General features: G+C 44.6%; 1 protein-coding gene across 1 annotated transcript in view; it reads left to right on the top strand.

Moving 5' to 3' along the window:
• The window catches only part of CASS4 (Cas scaffold protein family member 4), an 82,803-nt gene that overhangs the window by 27,813 nt on the left and 34,557 nt on the right, over positions 1 to 20,433 (top strand). The window contains exon 2 of the mRNA XM_063959024.1: positions 7,540 to 7,965. Within this exon, the coding sequence (XP_063815094.1) occupies positions 7,540 to 7,965 (426 nt within the window). The remainder of the gene's footprint in view (positions 1 to 7,539; positions 7,966 to 20,433) is intronic.

Raw genomic sequence — 20,433 nt, 5'->3', positions numbered from 1 at the left:
GTGAAACTAAAATAATGTGAAAAGGGTGTGAAAACACCCTTTTTCACATTCTTTTAGTATAAATTTTTGAATAATTGTGCCGCACAGTATATTGATACAGGTCCCAGCTGACAACACTGAGGTCTACTGCATGTTAAAAAGTTGGTGTACAATTGCATTTTGTAAAATGTCATGCTCAATCCCATGCTGTCTGTCAGTTTATGTATTAGACTAAAACATTTCTTTAACACATGAAAAGGAATGTGCTATGTAGCGACCGCATGCAAGATATGGCCGCAGAACAAACAAGATATGTTTACACTGCAAAGGGTTCTGGGAAGTGACAGCACCTCCTCTAGCCATCTTCTTGTGGGCACTACAGGAGGTCTCTACAGAACGGAGGCGTTTGCTTTAGGGATCTTTCTCTCTGTTGACCTGTCCTTTCATATTTAATCAGATAAGATTTATATGGCTTGCTATAAGAAGAAAATAACCCTAAAGGTTATAATAGTCCCACTGTTCCTAGTCTGTTTCCAATCTTTCTATCTCAGCGTATAAGTGTGTTTTCAATGTCTTGTAATAATTCAGGGCTGATTCACAGGTTGACACATTTGTATAAATTACTGAATTTTGTAACAAAGCAGATATGCAAATATATGCTAATACTGCTACAACTGGGATTTTTATGGAGACGTCCACTGTCGGCATCTCTGATCCGCTGCTTGCATACAAAGATGCACATCGGTTTGTCACAAGTAAATCTCTGAATCCTTTACAACTGCATACGCATTCACAGGCTCAGACTTTCCTTGAAGTGGCTACAACACACCTGCAATTCTGATGCCACTCCCCGTTACCTCCCACAAATAGTCACTACCTGTCACTCACTTTTGCATTGCGTCTCCCTCTAAATCAAGCTGTCACTCACACTTTAATGCAGACTAGGGATATAAAACAATGAAATCTTTATTTTCATATTTAACATTGGTATGTGAGCAAAACAAGGTTGATGACAGCCAGCTGATGATTACTCTGCTGGCAATTGGCGTTTCTATGATGGGTGCAATGGGTGCGGTGCACACAGGCCCCTGGGTCCAGGGGGGGCCCACACCGCACCCATTTTAATACTTACCTTTCCGGAGTCCAGCGACGGGAGCTGCAATCGTGGCAGAAATCACCACGCGCATGCATGGTAGCCAAATTGGTCTCCGGATCATGGAGGGTGCCATGTTTCCGGAGACCCGCGCATGCGCAGTAGACTCCGGCACAATACCAGAGTCTACATCGGCGTACAGAGGAGGGGGCCCACCCAGAGTTACACACGGGCCCCCTCCTCTGTAGAAACGCCCCTGCTGCTGGCCGTCTGCATAAACATATGGTCACAATGTTGGATCCCAGCTTGCAACGTCGGTCGCAGTGCTGGTGTCATAGCTACATAAAGAAGGTGTCTCTTCTACTGAGACGTCTCCTGCATGTTCCTCCTTCAAATCCGACTGAAATTTAAAGCTGCTTACAAGCACACTGCACCCATGTTTAATAACTTACCTTGGGGGAGTACGGCGTTGGTTCTGCAGCAGAAATCAACCGTAAATTGATGGGTCGGCCATTTTCCTGGTGTCTTGCGCAGTAGAGATTAGTCATTGTTTCTGCCACGTTTCAATAGACCTGTGCTGCACAATACTAGGATCTATTGCACCACAGAGAGGAGGGGCCCCACACAGAGTTTGCACACATGCCCCCTTCTCTGTTAAACCACCCTGTCACTGAGGAATTAACACATCACCTAAACAAGATTAAACAAATGACAGCATTACATAAAAAACACACTTCTAAGCAAATTGTTATGCAAATTGTCAAAGCAGGCATTGACGAGAATTTCTTTTTAGTTATTTGTGTTTATTATGCAGATAGGTGCATGGGGTAAGTGCGGCGTTTGGGAAATGTCACAGCAATAAAGAGTGCAGTGCACATAATGACAGGCACAAGATAGACAGGACTGTTGCTGTGTGCATCTGACAGCTGTGGCTCCAGGTCTTGAGGACGATCTCTTGCCTCTATGAATGGGCCTTTGTTCAGAGTCCACCCTAGTGAAGCACACACCATATCATCAGCTGAGCTGACATATTTGTTTTCCCTATTAACCAGCTGCTCTTTAAAGCAAATGCTCAGGATAAAAATATAAGGGTTTCTCGTTACCTTCCGAGTATCCAAAAACAAACTTCCATTTTTTTAAATTTTTTATGGAGAGGCTAAAAAAAAATCACTGTTAATTATACATGAAGCAGCTTTCTCAGCCTTCCCTAACCAACACACTGAGTTTGGAATTTAGTGGGATCTGACATTATAGTAACTTCCCATAACAACTTAAAGAGCATCAATACTTAAAACTACAGTAATGGGGTTTTTTTTTATATAAAAACCCTGAAAAACTTTTAGTGAATGTGATATTCACTGCTAAAGTTAAAAAGAATGTGGCTGGAAAGCTGCTGGTTTGTTTTTTTTGGAATCACAGGTTTCCCATAGTCCTGGCAAATGGTAGTAAGGCGTACTTACCTAATGTTCTGAAAGTTGCAGACTTTTTGGGTATTCCCCAGCATTCCCAGAAGAGTGGTTACTCCTCCCGCATCCTGCCAGCTGCCTAGGGAATCGTGTCTCAAAATGGAGAGGGTGGGGCTAAAATGATGGGAATACCATACCGTTCGGTCTCCGCTTCTCCCAAAGAGGAGGATTAAAATGTCAGCATGTAGGGGGTAAGGGTTGATCTAGTAAAAAGCTGACTTTAAAACTCCCTTTAAGGCTTGTACAACATCACCTGCTTTCTAAGCTCTGAGAACAGGGTTGTGCAGTACCCTGGAGGGCACATTCAAAAACTAGTGTGGTACTCCATAGCATAGGATGCAATCAATATACCGGCTGTCGAGATCCTGGCATTCAGGAGACCAACGCCAGAATCCTGACAGCCGGTGAAATACAGACAGCCGGAATCCAGACTCACTACCGGGTATTCCCACTCAGTTAGTGGGTCCACGCCAACAAGTGGGAATAGAACTGGGCCCAATGCGTGGTGAGTGGTGCAAGGGGATCGATGCCTCACCGCCAGGTTTCCGGCGGACGATAAGCCACTGTCGATATAGTGACAACCAGCATCCCATCTGCTGGCATATCATATGTATCCTCTCAGCATGCCTTGCAGTTTGAACAAGGAGTGCACTGAAATGATGTCAGACTGTCCTAACCATATAATTTGTAAATGTAATGATTATTGCTAGTGTGAATGAGCCCTTGTGTTGTAAAAACACATGGAACCCTTATATTTTGCCGTTATAGACACACTACAGTGGAGTACATTTATGGAGTACATTTATGAAGCACTAAGTGTATACTCAATAGCACAAATCCAGCTTTGGACAAACTTACACTCTATTGGGGGAATACATGCTGCCAACAGCTCCCTTCTATAGTGATGGGAGCAATTCAGTTGTTTGTGCCGATGCTGTATCATGGGCGCCCATTATTTCTGCTCACACTCTACTGAGGTGGAGAGCAGAAATCCATGAAGAGTCAGTTTTTGGGTGCCCAAATGCAGAGCGACCAGTGCTTCCATGATCTTAGCAGCTTTACATATCTAAACCCAGTGAACAATTGAAGATCGCCCTGTCACTTTAGATGGGAGATTGGGCACAAGAGGGCTCAAAATAGCAACTCAATTCACCCTTATGTGCATTGCATGAGCATAGGTTATTCTAGGGAACCTTTTAGGTCATTGTGGCTTTATTGTGCCAGCAGCTGGACTGTCTATCTCATAATAGCATTTGGCAATATAGAACTTGCACATGGTGCAGGCTACGTGGGCAAAAAAGACGGAAGTATGACAAGGTTCCTCAAAACAGTATTTTCTTTTATTTATTGTAACCCTTTTAATGCCAACGAATACTACAAATACCAGTGAAATATAGTTGCATAACAAACAAAAAATGTGGAATTTATTGTGGGATTTGGATGTCATCGCCTCAGTGAGGGTTCTATGTTAAAGCTGTGAAAAGCTCTTTATCACTTCTAAAGGGCTTATCAACACTTTGGACTATGCATCTAGTGGGATATCGCATGGAAACCTAAGATTTCCTTTGCAGTCTCCCAATTTTCGTCAAAGTTTGCTTCCCCAAGCACAAGTATGGGGAAAATGACAGGCCAACTATTTAGCATAATGCCAAGTAAGTATGGCATTCTGTTGTACTTGCCCGTCTACTATCCTGAGCAAAAGTAGTACTGACCATGCTCAATATCATTTTTTCATACGCACAGTATCAATTAAAGTTGAAGTTTTGACTGGCTATGTGTGAACGTGTGGAGACAATTGTCTGAGCTAAGTATGCATGTGTAGCCTCTCATGTCCAAGCATATCTTTGTCTACTGATACATTCTGGGACCTGCAAAAAGTCCTACTAAGGGGGTTTCAGAAGTTTGCTGGGGGCAGCGACACTGCAACACACTGGTAGATTGCAGCAGGTATTTATTTTTGAATTACCAGAAGAAATGTAATGTTTTCACCACATGGCATATGAAGTCTACCACTACCTACAGAAAAATCGTTACAAATAAAGCCCTAAACCACTTATATGTCTTACAATAGATGTCTATGAAACATATATTGGGAAGCTGATATCTAGCGCAGAAAAGTCCAGGAGATGATCTTTTGCACTAATTTTACCTAAAACTGGTCCTGCTAATATAGGTAAACGTATACGGAAAATCAATATGCAATTACTTGTATGGTCCTGCGGATAGGACTGCAGTGGTGTAAACCATTGTTTTTTCCCCCTGGCTGGCTACCACCTCGCAACAGCTGGTGGACTTGGGTAGCAAGTCTCCTGATTCTCCGTCAAAACTTTTCTGCGGACACTCACATACCGTCCTGTTGAAAGCACAGACTGGTTTCCATCATCTCCTTTTGCAAGGACTTCCCTCTTTGCAAGGATCATTACCACATGGAGCTAATTGGCTCCTCTTCGTGACTGGTGCTGCTTCCATACAGCCTTTTTACCCAGAGCTTTGTTGTTCATCTAATAGTCCTAGAGAAAAACTTGGTTGTATGATGCTGGTGCGGGTTGGAGGTAGGACAAACAAATTAGTATCAAACCCTAACTCCCAAATACCTTGTTACATAGGATATTCAGTATATTATTTTAAAATACCAAACATCTGTGCAGATACAAGTGCTAACTTAGCAATTAGTTATCACAACAAGTTATACTATTTTATCATATACCACTGCAAATGTTGGGGCCCAGTACAAACAGCAACGCTGCTACTTTTGGGGTCTCTTCGTCAGATGCAGTGCCACAGACACTGCTTATGGGGGCCTGCCAGCTATGTTAGGTACATGGCTGCGTCTTTACTGGGTGTGGTATGTTAGGTAGATAAGACTTAGGTCGACAGTGTCTAGATCGACCACTATTGGTCGACCTACTTACTGTCGACCTAAAGACTGGATCCCGTCTTTACCTTTACAAGACACTAATACCAAAAATATGAAATACACTCAACTATTAATAGACATCACTGCAAAAATGGTCTGTCATCTTCTGTCACTTTTATAAAAATTGTAGGTCATAAAAACAACCCTTACAGACTCCACGATCAGTCATGTTAAAGGGTTGAAAAGTCCAATAAAGTTATGGTGGGAGATGTGGTTGCTTTGTTTTGCCTATGGTAAAGGGCCTGTTAAGAATTATTTATTTCTTCAAAGCCAGAGGCCCGACTGCATGCGTCTCCACATGCCTGTATAACACATCTGCTTTTATTTAACATACAGTTCTGCCCGGGAACACATGGTGTATTGGACTATGTTAATAAAATGAACCTATATTTTAGTTTTATTTTTCATATTAGATTTTTGGGTCAGCCTTCTGTGAACAGTAAAATACATATCTTCGGAGATTAACTAGTTATATGCTAGTTCTGTACATTTGCAATACTAACCTTGTTTTTATAGTTAATTAGGAGAAAACAACATTTTTCTCCATGTAATTTGTACTACTGACCTGATATGAAGAGGCTCATAGATTAAAAATGCACACTAATTCCAAAAACCAATTAGGTGGTTTTAGATTCTCAATTACTATTAATGTATGTGGCCAGAAAGAACGGCAATTAAATTCAGCAAATCTTTGTTCTGACCAGGATATGACTATCTATCTGACCAATACCATTCAGGTAACTGGCGTTAAGACTAGGATGAATTAAAAGGATCACCACTTAGAACCTTGTTTTACATGCCAGTGACGAGGAGCATGAATCTGGATACTAGATTTGGATGGTCCTCCATCCATCCTCTTGTGCATCTACTGCACTAGCCTTGCTTCTTGTCTCTCAGTCACTTTCAGGAACTCTGACTCTGTGTACTAGCTCTTCAATAGGTACAGTGCTGAACTGCCTTCCACTTCCTGCGACTCATCATCTCCTGCCTGTCTATGCCATATACTGTATAGTAAGTCTTTCAACTATTGTCGGCCCTCTGCTTTGTGTTAGTCTATTTTTTTATGTTAGACTAGCTGTTCAATCCGTTCTTCACACGGGAGTTTTTGATTTCACGGTTGTACATATAAATGAGTGTTAAAAATGTTGTAAATCTATAGAGATGTAAATTTGAGACATCGTAATGTAAGTAAATATTGATCTATGGTTCTTGGCATTACGCGAGGAGCACCCGCAGCAGATATGGTAAAAAGTGACAGGACCATTTTTGTGGTTTATTAATTTCTACACACTAGAGGTGCAATCTAAATTTTGATCCGATAGTTCGTTTGGGTGTTATTCACACAACGCAAGCCATGCATCGGTAATGACGTTATGTCAACCCCCTTTTCATCCCCTTAGGGGAGATTTATTAAAATTCTGATTGCTTAGTTTTCCTGTTTCGTACCTGCAGAATACCTATGCTAAATTTCAGCTTCCTAACATATCAGGAAGTAAGAGAATTAGTGATGAGTCAATCAGTCAGTGAGAGCGATACGGTAGAAAGTGACAGAACCATTTTTGTAGTTTTAGATTCTACACACTGGAGTTACGATCCAAATTTTGATCCAATTGTCCGTTTGGGCATTCTCGTTTACGCCACGTATCGGTAATTATGTCATTATGTCAACCCCCTTTTCATCTCCTTAGGGGAGGTTCATTAAAATTCTAATTATGTAGTTTTCCTATTTCCCTCTTGAAGAATACCTAATTTAAATTTCATCTTCCTAACATATCGGGAAGTACTTTAAAGTTACTGTACTTGTTATGTCTAATTACAGTTACATGTTTATTGCTTGTACTGCACTGTAGAAACCTTAGAAAATAATATTATAGCATACAAAATTCTGTTAAAAAGAAAACTTATTTTATTGCCCAGAATTCTGAGTAAGGTCAGTTTTATACCTCCTCTAATTTAGTTTCTTGATAAATACCAGTGATTGGAAAAGTATGGGTCTTTTCCAAGAGTGAAAGATGTACTGTTTTTTTTATATGTAATTTATTATTTATATGTTAATTTATATGTTCATTATATGTGTTTCACAGAACATGTTGGCTAAAGCATTATATGACAATAAAGCAGAATGCTCTGATGAGCTGGCCTTCCGTAAAGGTGATATTCTTACTGTACTGGAACAGAATGTCTTCGGCAGCGAGGGATGGTGGCGCTGCTATCTACATGGGCGTCAAGGCCTTGCTCCAGCCAACCGACTGCAGCTGTTTACCATAACCCAGAATGACTCCCCACTTACGCAATCCAACTACAATTCTATCGGGAGACAGCAGACATTACAGAACATCTACCAAGTGCCCTCAGCACCTAAAACAGAGGCTGTACCCATGTATGAGCTGATGAACAGCCTGTACATAAGCCCATCAACACCACAGCCTACTTCAGCAGACATCTACCAGACTCCCATTTCATCACCTGCGCAGGTGTTCTACGACAAAGCCTTGAGCTCTTCCTACCAGGTAAATATTTATCTAAAATATCATCAATTTATCAAAAATGTGTATGTTTTCAAACTTCCTATTCCCATTAGATAATGGGAACAACAATGGCTTACATAAATCAAGGATATGCAAGATAAACAAAATTAATACAGATATGAAAACAAAGGGTAAGAAGTGAATTACTCATGAGTGAGCTTTTATTATTGTTGATCTCGGACATGACAAAATAAGCGTAATCATTTTTTTTTTCCATTTGCACACAGGGCAGAACAAAAATTTGGTAAAATATACAAGTATATATACATAAAGTAAAACAACACAATTCTAAGCAGTATGCACAATGTAGAGCAAGGCAGGAGCCTAAAGGAACACAAAAAGTCCAAGATGAAAATGAGACTCTTCCAAAAGTTAGGCAGAGAGTAAGCAAGTTAGAAGATCAGGGAATCCACTAGCAGGACAAAAAGTAGCTTGGACCTGAACAATGTAGAACCAAGAGGCTCCATACTACAAACATATGAAAGATCTGGAAGGGAGTGTCATGCTTAGTTGGACCAAATGATTGTAGAACCAGATCCAGAAATACTAAAACTAGCAATAATATGGAGGAAAATAAGATTTTAAACCTACCAGTAAATCTTTTTCTCCTAGTCCGTAGAGGATGTTGGGGACTCCGTAAGGACCATGGGGTACAGGCTCCGCAGGAGACATGGTCACTATAAAGAACTTTAGAATGGGTGTGCACTGGCTCCTCCCTCTATGCCCCTCCTCCAGACCTCAGTTAGAGAAACTGCCCAGAGGAGACTGACAGTACGAGGAAAGGATTTTTGTTAATCCAAGGGCAAGATTCATACCAGCCCACACCATCCACACCATATAACCTGGAATATACGAACCAATCAACAGTATGAAACAAAACAGCATCAGCCAAAGACTGATCAAAACTGTAACATAACCCTTATGTAAGCAATAACTATATACAAGTCTTTCAGAATTCAGTCCGCACTGGGACGGGCGCCCAGCATCCTCTACAGACTAGGAGAAAAAGATTTACCGGTAGGTTTAAAATCTTATTTTCTCTTACGTCCTAGAGGATGCTGGGGACTCCGTAAGGACCATGGGGATTATACCAAAGCTCCAGACCGGTCGGGAAAGTGCGGATGACTCTGCAGCACCGATTGAGCAAACATTAGGTCCTCCTCAGCCAAGGTATCAAACGTGTAGAATTTAGCAAAAGTGTTTGAACCCGACCAAGTCACCGCTCGGCAAAGCTGTAATGCCGAGACGCCTCAGGCAGCCGCCCAAGAAGAGCCCACCTTCCTAGTGGAATGGGCCTTAACCGAATTTGGTAACGGCAATCCAGCCGTAGAATGAGCCTGCTGAATCGTGTTACAGATCCAGCGAGCAATAGTCTGCTTAGAAGCAGGAGCGCCAACCTTGTTGGCTGCATACAGGACAAACAGAGCCTCTGTTTTCCTAACCCGAGCCATCCTGGCTACATAAATTTTCAAGGCCCTGACTACATCAAAGGACTTGGAATCCTCCAAGTCCCCCGTAGCCACAGGCACCACAATAGGTTGGTTCTTATGAAACGATGAAACCACCTTAGGCAAAAATTGAGGACGAGTCCGCAATTCTGCTCTAGCCACATGGAAAATCAGATAGGGGCTTTTGTGAGACAAAGTGGCCAATTCAGACACCCGCCTTGCAGATGCCAAGGCCAACAACATGACCACCTTCCAAGTGAGAAATTTTAATTCCACCGTTTGAAGAGGCTCAAACCAGTGAGATTTCAGGAACTGTAACACCATGTTAAAGTCCCATGGTGCCACTGGAGGCACAAAAGGAGGCTGGATGTGCAGCACTCCCTTTACAAAAGTCTGGACTTCTGGGAGAGAAGCCAATTCCTTCTGAAAGAAAATTGATAGGGCTGAAATCTGTACCTTAATGGAGCCTAATTTTAGGCCCATATCCACTCCTGTCTGTAGAAAGTGGAGAAAACGGCCCAGATGGAAATCTTCCGCAGGAGCATTCTTGGCTACACACCAAGATACATACTTTCTCCAGATACGGTGATAATACTTCGCCGTCACCTCCTTCCTAGCCCTTATCAGAGTAGGGATGACTTCTTCCAGAATGCCTTTCCCAGCTAGGATTCTGCGTTCAACCGCCATGCCGTCAAACGCAACCGCGGTAAGTCTTGGAACAGACAGGGCCCCTGTTGCAACAGGTCCTCTCTGAGAGGAAGAGGCCACGGATCTTCTGTGAGCATTTCCTGAAGATCTGAATACCAGGCCCTCCGAGGCCAATCTGGAACAATGAGTATTGTTTGCACACTTTTTCGTCTTATGATTCTCAATATTTTTGAGATGAGTGGAAGAGGAGGGAACACATAGACCGACTGAAACACCCACGGTGTCACCAGGGCGTCCACTGCTACTGCCTGAGGGTCCCTCGACCTGGCACAATACCTCTGAAGCTTCTTGTTGAGGCGTGACGCCATCATGTCTATATGAGGAAGTACCCAATGATTTGTTATCTCTGCAAAAACATCTTGATGAAGTCCCCACTCTCCTGGATGGAGATCGTGTCTGCTGAGGAAGTCTGCTTCCCAGTTGTCCACTCCCGGAATGAAGACTGCTGTCAAAGCGCTTAAATGATTTTCCGCCCAGCGAAGAATCCTGGTGGCTTCCGCCATCGCCACTCTGCTTCTTGTTCCGCCTTGGCGGTTTACATGAGCCACGGCTGCGACGTTGTCTGACTGAATCAGAACCGGTAGGTCGCGAATAAGATTCTCCGCCTGACGCAGGCCGTTGTATATGGCCCTCAATTCCAGTACGTTGATGTGCAGACAAGCCTCCTGGCTTGACCATAGTCCTTGGAAGTTTCTTCCTTGTGTGACTGCTCCCCATCCTCGGAGGCTCGCGTCCGTGGTCACCAGAACCCAGTCCTGAATGCCGAACCTGCGACCCTCTAGAAGGTGAGCACTCTGCAGCCACCACAGGGGAGACACCCTGGCCCTGGGGGACAGGCTGATTTTTTGATGAATGTGTAGATGGGACCCGGACCACTTGTCCAGAAGGTCCCACTGAAAAGTCCTCGCATGGAACCTGCCGAAGGGAATGGCCTCGTAGGACGCCACCATTTTCCCCAGTACTCGAGAGCATTGATGGACCAACACACTTTTCGGTTTCAACAGGTCTCTGACCAAGTTCTGGAGTTCCTGGGCTTTTTCCATCCTCTTTTGTTCCGTGTCCAGAATCATGCCCACGAAAGTCAACCGGGTCGTTGGAACCAACTGTGACTTTGGTAGATTGAGAATCCAGCCATGTTGCTGCAGCACTCTTAGGGAGAGCGACACGCTTTGCAGCAACTGTTCTCTTGATCTCGCTTTTATCCGGAGATCATCCAAGTACGGGATAACTGTGACTCCCTGCCTGCGCAGGAGCACCATCATTTCCGCCATTATCTTGGTGAAAATCCTCGGTGCCGTGGAAAGCCCAAACGGCAACGTCTGAAACTGGTAATGACAGTCCTGTACCGCGAATCTCAGGTACGCCTGATGAGGAGGATATATGGGGACATGAAGGTATGCATCCTTTATGTCTAGTGACACCATAAAAGCCCCCCCTTCTAGGCTGGCGATAACCGCCCTGAGCGATTCCATCTTGAATTTGAACCTTTTCAAGTACAGGTTTAGGGATTTTAAATTCAGAATGGGTCTGACCGAGCCATCCGGCTTCGGGACCACAAACAGGGTTGAATAGTACCCCTTCCCCTGTTGAAGTAGGGGAACCTTGACAACCACTTGTTGATGACACAGTTTTTGAATTGCAGCTAAAACTATCTCCCTTTCTGGGGAGGAAGCTGGTAAGGCCGATTTGAAAAACCGGCGAGGAGGCACATCTTCGAATTCCAGCTTGTAACCCTGGGATACAATTTCCATCGCCCAGGGATCCACCTCTGATTGAACCCAGACGTGGCTGAAGAGTCGAAGACGTGCCCCCACCGGGGCAGACTACCTCAGCCGAGCCCCAGCGTCATGCGGTGGATTTAGTAGAAGCCGGGGAGGACTTCTGGCTCCTGGGAACTAGCCATAGCCGGCAGTTTATCCCTCTACCCTTACCTCTGGCGAGGAAGGAAGAGCCCCGACCTCTTCTGGACTTATGCGACCGAAAGGACTGCATCTGATATTGTGGCGTTTTCTTTTGCTGTGAGGAAACATAAGGTAAAAAAGTAGATTTACCTGCAGTAGCTGTGGAAACCAGGTCCGTGAGACCTTCCCCAAATAAGTCCTCACCTTTGTAAGGCAAAACCTCCATATGCCTCTTTGAGTCGGCATCACCCGTCCATTGGCGGGTCCACAGGGCTCGCCTAGCAGAAATCGCCATGGCGTTGGCTCTTGAACCCAGCAGGCCAACGTCTCTCTGAGCATCTCTCATATATAGGACTGCGTCTTTAATGTGACCCAAGGTCAATAAAATGGTATCCCTATCCAGGGTATCAATGTCAGCTGACAAGGTATCCGTCCAAGCCGCCACAGCGCTACAAACCCAAGCCGACGCTATTGTCGGTCTGAGCAAGGCACCCGTATGTGTATAAATTGACTTCAAGGTACTTTCCTGCCTGCGATCAGCAGGATCCCTGAGGGCTGCCGTATCTGGAGATGGCAGCACCACCTTTTTGGACAAGCGCGTTAACGCCTTGTCAACCCTGGGCGAGGATTCCCACCATACCCTGTCCTTTGCCGGGAAAGGATACGCCATAAGAATTCTCTTGGGAATCTGCAGTTTCTTGTCTGGAGTTTCCCAAGCTTTTTCAAATAACTCTTTCAGCTCATGAGATGGGGGAAAAGTTACCTCAGGCTTCTTTTCCTTAAACATGTGTACCCTCGTGTCCGGGACAGAGGAGTCATCTGTGATATGCAAAACATCTTTTATTGCAATAATCATGTAATGAATACTTTTGGCCACCCTTGGGTGTAACCTCGCATCATCGTAGTCGACACTGGAGTCAGAATCCGTGTCGGTATCAGTGTCTGCTACTTGGGACAGTGGGCGTTTCTGAGACCCAGAAGGGCCCTGTGACACGGTTAAAGCCATGGATTGACTCCCTGCTTTATCCAATCTCTGATGTAATCAGGTGTCGGCGTTGCCGAAGGAGACACCACAATCATCTGCTCCACCTCCTCCCTAGAAGAGCCTTCCACTTCAGACATGCCAACACACACGTACCGACACCCCCACACACTCAGGGAAATAACTATATGGAGACCGTTCCCCAATAAGGCCCTTTGGAGAGACCGAGAGAGAGTATGCCAGCACACACCCAGTGCCACCAGACCCTGGAATAAAATCCCAGTTAGGACAGCACTTTTATATAAAAATATATATAATAACACTCACTGCGCCAAATACATGTGCCCCCCCCCCCCTCTTTTTTGCCCTCTGTGACCGTGTTCAGCAGGGGAGAGTCAGGGGACCCAGCTTCTCTGCATGTGCTGTGGAGAAAATGGCGCTGGTTAGTGCTGGAGGATCAAGCCCCGCCCCCTCAGCGGCGGGCTTCGGTCCCGCTCAAATAATAAAAAAACTGGCAGGGGTTAATAATATACTGCCTCCGCAGTATCTGTACATCTGCCAGTGTCCCCTGAGGCTATTAATTGCTGCCCAGGGCGCCCCTCCTGCGCCCTGCACCCTTACAGTGCCCGCTTTTGTGTGTGTGTGTGTGTGTGTGTGTGTGGGAGCAATGGCGCGCAACGTTACCACTGCGCGTTACCTCACTGAAGAACTGAAGTCTTCTGCCGCCTTTGAAGCCTTTTTTTCTTCTTCTACTCAACCCGGCTTCTATCTTCCGGCTCTGTGAGGAGGACGGCGGCGCGGCTCCGGGACGAACGGCGAGGGTGAGACCTGCGTTCCGACCCTCTGGAGCTAATGGTGTCCAGTAGCACTTAAGTAGGTCTGCTTCTCTCTCCTCAGTCCCACGATGCAGGGAGCCTGTTGCCAGCAGTGCTCCCTGAAAATAAAAAAACCTAACAAAATTCTTTTTCAGAGAAACTCAGGAGAGCTCCCCAGTAATGCACCCAGTCTCCTCTGGGCACAGGATCTAACTGAGGTCTGGAGGAGGGGCATAGAGGGAGGAGCCAGTGCACACCCATTCTAAAGTTCTTTATAGTGCCCATGTCTCCTGCGGAGCCCGTCTATACCCCATGGTCCTTACGGAGTCCCCAGCATCCTCTAGGACGTAAGAGAAATAGTGGTGCAACAGATGTAGAGCAGTAAAATAGGAAGATTAATGTTGTTACTGCATTTAGAGCAGATTGAAAATGGTGTCAGATATGTTCGAAGAAGACCAGAGAGGAAGAATTTGTAGTAGTCGAATGGGTATATATTCGAATGTAGTAGTCGAATAGTAATAGAATGGGTATATTCTTACAATATTTTGATGGTGGGGTGACAGAACTAGGTGAGAGACTAGATATGAGCTGTAAAGAGAAAAGGAAATGTCAAAGAAGACAACAATGCAGCGGGATTGGCAGACTAGTGGTTTTGTTACCAGTGAGAGAGATTTGAGGGTTGGTGGTGAGGAAAGATAAGCTATATTATGGACTTGTTGAGCTTTAGGTAGTGTTGGGACATCTCTGTGGAGATAATAAAGATGGTCTATTTACTAAGCTTTTGAGAGATAAATTACCAGCCAATCAGCTCCTAACTGCCATGTTACAGGCTGTGTTTGAAAAATGAGAGTTAGGAGCTGGTTGATTCGTACTTTATCTCCGTCCACTTGATCTCCATCGAAGGCTTAGTAAATTCACCCCTAACGTCCCTAATGAAATTATGTTTCATCAAGGAAATACATGTAAAGTAAAAGAAGAGACCTGAGAACAGAGAATTTTGTAAACACAAAAAACAGCTGGAGTGCAGTCGAAGTCACGCCACATACAGGAGCAGTTGGAAAGGTATGAATTGAACCAAGAAAGAACTGCGACAAATGGTCAGTGGAGTGAAGTGCATACAGGGGAAGAGGGTGATTAATAGTGTTAGAAGTAGCAAAGCGGTCTAGATGAGGTAAAGAAGTGACCCTTAGACATTGGGGAATTAGAATGTTGATCACTTTGTGATGCATTTTCAGTGGATATTAGGGGGCAATAAGAAAGTAGCTAGATAGGGGTATATACATGTCTCTGAAGTAGTTTTGTAGTAAAGACGAAAAGAGAAACCAATATTTGGAGAGAGCCTAGGTCAAGGGATGGCTTCTTTGCATTGGGAAGAGTACAACATATTTAAAGGAGGAAGGGAATGTGCCAGACAGGTGGAAGAAGTGTTCTAGAGGTGATTATAATGAGGCAATGAATGTTGGGAGGGAATATAGTTGAGTGCACAGATTGTAGAAGGAACTGTTTGCATTGAATATGACTGCATCTGGAGATCAGCTGACCTGAGAAGAGGTGTGAGGCTCCTCAGACGGTAAGGGTATATTCCAGCAATGATGAGTGCAGAGAATGTCATCATTATTAGAGGAAATAAAGGGTAGATTGAGGAGTCCAAGTGAAGACATGTGGAGTGTGCTGTGTCTGCCCTGTGAAGATAACTTGTTTATGGGTTCGATTTTGTTGCCACTAGATTAATAAGACTAGGTGAATATTAGCGAAGAGGAGATGGTTTGCTAAGATCAAAACAAGTGTATTCTATGTTAGAATTTGGCATTCTTGCTCGAATTGCAGGTCCACAACAGCTGTAGAGCAACACATTGTCTAAAACCAGTATAGCATGTTGCAACGTTGTCTCGCAGCAAAGAGGAAAGCCTTCTGTTTCTGTCCCAAATGCTATGAAAAGAAAAACATCAATCTGTTTCTGCCAATGTTGTTATGCAAGGTCCAGCAGAAAAAAGGAATTTTAGGCATATACATTCAACCCACATGGATTTCCAATAGCAAACCTGTATAATTACCATAGGAACTTGGGGTACATGGTGACGATACTTGGGATGGTTCAGTCAGTGGCTGACTGTTACAGTTCATAAGTGGGGTATGAGTAATTTCCTGAAAGTTTGTAAAGAGTGGGAGAGAAGGGGTGTGAGGCTTCCTGGAAGGAGCAGTGTGCAAAGGACCTAATAGCCAGGTAAATTTGGTGTTTTGCTGGCGATAGAACTCCTTATCACATAGCCTAATATGCAAAAAAGGTGATGGCTGACCCTGCCAGCAGTAAGATGTGAATGGGAAAGCCTAGGTACTGCACCAATCTCAAAAGAAAATGATAAAAAAAAGCTTTATTCTGAAAATAAAACTTTTTTTAAATCAATAAAAAAATTTTATCCATTATTAAACCTTTTTTTAATTAAGAGAGAGTTTTATTTTTTGAATTGTGAAAATCTAGTGATTCTTAAATGTGGGCTTTCATTTTCACAGCACATATGTAAGCTGGTAACTTAGCTTACACGTGTTCACATCTGCAAAAACTGTGATGTGATTTCACCCTTAGTGTTCCAGGCCAGTATTGTTCAGCTGTCTCAGTGACTTTATTGTTAAATGGCTATTATAAGGGATTTATTTTCTCAGTAATAAGCGGCTTACAACAGACCAGGCATGCTAAGGGTTGTAGCTTAACAGAAAAAAAAAAAAAGTCTCAGATACCATTAAAAAAAAAAATAATTATACACAAAATCCATGATAATACCTAGTACAGGCATAATAAATTCAGCATACTTTCATTTATTAACAAAAATAGAAGCCGATATATAATTCGAGGTAAAAGAAAACGGTAATCCGAAGAGTGCCCTCTTCTGTCATGAACAATTCTATATTTCCTGCTTAATGTATAGCACAACCAATTTACTAAGGTTGTGATAAACCCTGCCTGAGCCCCCCTTTCACACAGACAAGCGAATTTCCTGGGTCAAGAATCTCTACCCGGTAATATGCGAATCAACACGGGTCTCCAACCCTGGTAAATTCCTGGGTCGATGTCCCGGGAATTTCTACCCGGGTTGACCCTTTCACACAGAAAAAGGACGCATGTTAATCGTCAAATTACCGGGTGGTACGTCTTCACCCGGTAATTTCACATTCTGTCCTCAAGCTTAAAGGATCGGTGTCTCAATCCAAAGTAAATCAGAGCCAGTGAGTATCTTTGTCTTGCTTACGCATACACATTGGGGGTCATTCCGACCCGATCGCACACTGCGCTTCTTTGCAGCTGCATTGCGCAAGCGCATCATTGCCCGGCGGCGGTTGTCGCCAGGCAGCGATGTCGCGTGCAAAGAAAGCTGTCGCAGCGGCGACCGCAAGGAGAATGACAGGATGAAGGCGGAACTGGGCGACAACTCACCATTTTTGGGGAGTGGTGAGTCCAACGCAGGCATGTCCAGGCGTTTGGAGGGCGGATGTCTGACGTCAATTACGGGACCTGCATCGCTGGAACGATCGCACAGGGTAAGTAACTCATACCCTGTTCTTTTACAGGAAACTTTTTTTGCATAGCAGGGCTGCACAAGCGTTCGCAGCCCTGCTATGCAGAAATACACTCCCCCATAGGCGGCGTCTAGTTGATCGCACGGGCAGCAAAAAGTTGCTGCGTGCAATCAACTCGGAATGACCCCCATAATACATTAATGTTGCTTTTCCTACTATTTAAGTGTGTTGTAAAGAAAAAAAAAAGTGTTTTTTTTATTTTACACAGAGTGAGACCCACTAAAAAGAGAATGGAAAACAAGAAAATGCACATGTAAAACAAAGTTCCAAATGGTCTTCCTTTAAATTACCCTCTGGGATACTGTACAACACAAATGTTTAAGCTGTCAACATATTCAGCTGTTGCCAGCAGCTGGGCAATGTCCCTGCTCCAGCCAGGAGTGTACTGATCGCTCCACTACATATTTACTGCACGTAGAGCCTACTATCACTTTTTTTTGGCAGTCAGCAAAAATGTTTTATTTATAGACATTTTTTTTTTCGTGTACAGAGATGGCCATTTAATCCTCATCTGTAACCAAGCACAGAAAGCAGAATCTGTTTGCTAAATGTACTTTTACTTCCTCTCTGAATTTTCAGGAATACAGGGATAGGATTCTGAGATTAATCTGCTCAACTGAGATTCAGAGGGAAAAACAAAACATTGGCTGAAATAATTTTAGGTGCCCCTGCAGCCTAGGCAGTGGCGGAACTAGCGAGCGGTGGGCCAGGTGCGACAAAATGCTTTGGGCCCCCTCATCCCATCCATGTCCACCCCCTCACCCCTGGAGAGGATCTGGTGAGTGGGACCTGCTCAGGGCCAGGGAAATGGATACCTAGCAACAGTGCTGTAACTGGACATTTTAGCGCTGTGTGCAAGAAACGGCATCGGAGCACCCCCACCTCTATATAAAACAGGGGCAGTGCACGCCATAGGCGTGCGCAAAAAATATAGGGGCGTGGCTTTGTGGGGAACGGGTGTGGCCACAAAATAATACCAATTCATATAACAGTGCACAGTAGTCTCCATTATTTAAATTACGCTGCACAGTAGCGCCACTACACCAGGTAGAGCCCCTTTTACACCTTATGGCGGACAGATTCCCCTATTTACACATTACAGCAGAAAGCGTCCCCGTTTTGCACATTACGGCAGACAGTGTCCACTTTTTACACATTATGGCAGACAGCGTCCCCTTTTTTACACATTATGGCAGACAGCGTCCCCTTTTTTACACATTACTGCAGACAGCGTCCCCTTTTTTACACATTACGGCAGACAGCGTCCCCTTTTTTTTTTTTTTACACATTACGGCAGACAGCGTCCCCTTTTTTTTTTTTTTTACACATTACGGCAGACAGCGTCCTCTTTTTACACATTACGACAGACAGCGTCCCCTTTTTTACACATTACGGCAGACAGCGTCCCCCTTTTTATTTTTACACATTACGGCAGACAGCGTCCCCCTTTTTACACATTACGGCAGACAGCGTCCCCCTTTTTACACATTACGGCAGACAGCGTCCCCCTTTTTACACATTACGGCAGACAGCGTCCCCTTTTTTACACATTACGGCAGACAGCGTCCCCTTTTTTACACATTACGGCAGACAGCGTCCCCCTTTTTACACATTACGGCAGACAGCGTCCCCCTTTTTACACATTACGGCAGACAGCGTCCCCCTTTTTACACATTACGGCAGACAGCGTCCCCCTTTCTACACATTACGGCAGACAGCGTCCCCCTTTCTACACATTACGGCAGACAGCGTCCCCCTTTTTACACATTACAGCAGACAGCGTCCCCCTTTTACACATTACGGCAGACAGCGTCCCCCTTTTACACATTACGGCAGACAGCGTCCCACTTTTTACATATTACGGCAGACAGCGTCCCCCTTTTTACACATTAAGGGAGACAGACAGAATATATAGATAGACAGAAAGAATAGATTATACTTACGGTCTCCACTGGCAGACAGGCTCCTTATACAGCTCCTGGCAGATCATGATGATCCCGGGCAGGGGGGGAGAAGGAGGAGGGAGCCACAGCAGCGCAGTATAATTGGTGGAGGCGCCGCTGCTGCTGTCCCTCTCCTTCACCATAGGCTGTCCTCTGCCGCTGTGATGAAGGAAGAGCATCCCAGCATTCACAGCGGCGGAGGACAGCCTATGGTGAAGGAGAGGGACAGCAGCAGCGGTGCCTACGCCAATTACATAGTGCTGCTGCGGCTCCCTCCTCCCCCCCCTTCCCCCCGTGGCCGCTGCTCTCCTCTCCTCGGCGGGCAGCGGTGGCCTGCAGCACACAGCAACATGTAATAGTTCCGCCACTGAGCCTAAGGGCCTAATTCAGATTTGTACATAAACCTGATGGTTTACATATAAAATCCGATAGTGCGGTGTCTGCGTGTGCAGAACAGGTCTTGCGATATTGCTCGCAGCCCCGTCAGCCGCAGCATTATCAACATGCTGCATGTCACCCCTGTTTTCAAGGTGTGACGGGTCTGTATCGTTGAGCGCAGACTTACTGGAGCTGCGTGTCCGGATCCGATGACCAGCCTGGGTTAGCTTCAGCTTACGCATGCTTACCGGTGCCTAAAACATTGCAAATTGCGACCAATGGTCACGATGGTGATCAGAGTCTGCGTTTTGAGACACCCCTTCATTAACTATACTACTGTTCAGTTTAATCTAATTTATGTCTTGCATTAACCGTGGGACTGAAAGGACAGTGGGACTAAAAAATGTTGTTTCCACTACTTTTGCTAAATTGGGCATAGAAATATACATTATTTATTATTTTTCAAATGTGCCAAACACGTCCTATTAAAATATAGAATGAGGCCAGATCTCTGGCACGCCTGAGATACTGGGAATATGATGTCTCCAGACACAAAGAGGCAGTGCTCCCTACTAAAAAGTTGGGATCACCTCCACTATGGGTCCAATCCATCCTTTTCTCTCATTGAAATAATCCCCCCCCCCCCCAAAAAAAAAAGAAAATCTGAAATCTTGGTTTCCCATTTTCATGCAACCCCCCAAT

The sequence above is a fragment of the Pseudophryne corroboree genome, chromosome 3 (assembly GCF_028390025.1).
Source record: "Pseudophryne corroboree isolate aPseCor3 chromosome 3, aPseCor3.hap2, whole genome shotgun sequence".
NCBI classification, from domain to species: Eukaryota; Metazoa; Chordata; class Amphibia; order Anura; family Myobatrachidae; genus Pseudophryne; species Pseudophryne corroboree.
Note: the sequence above shows the minus strand (reverse complement) of the source record. Positions and strands in the feature narration are given on the sequence as shown.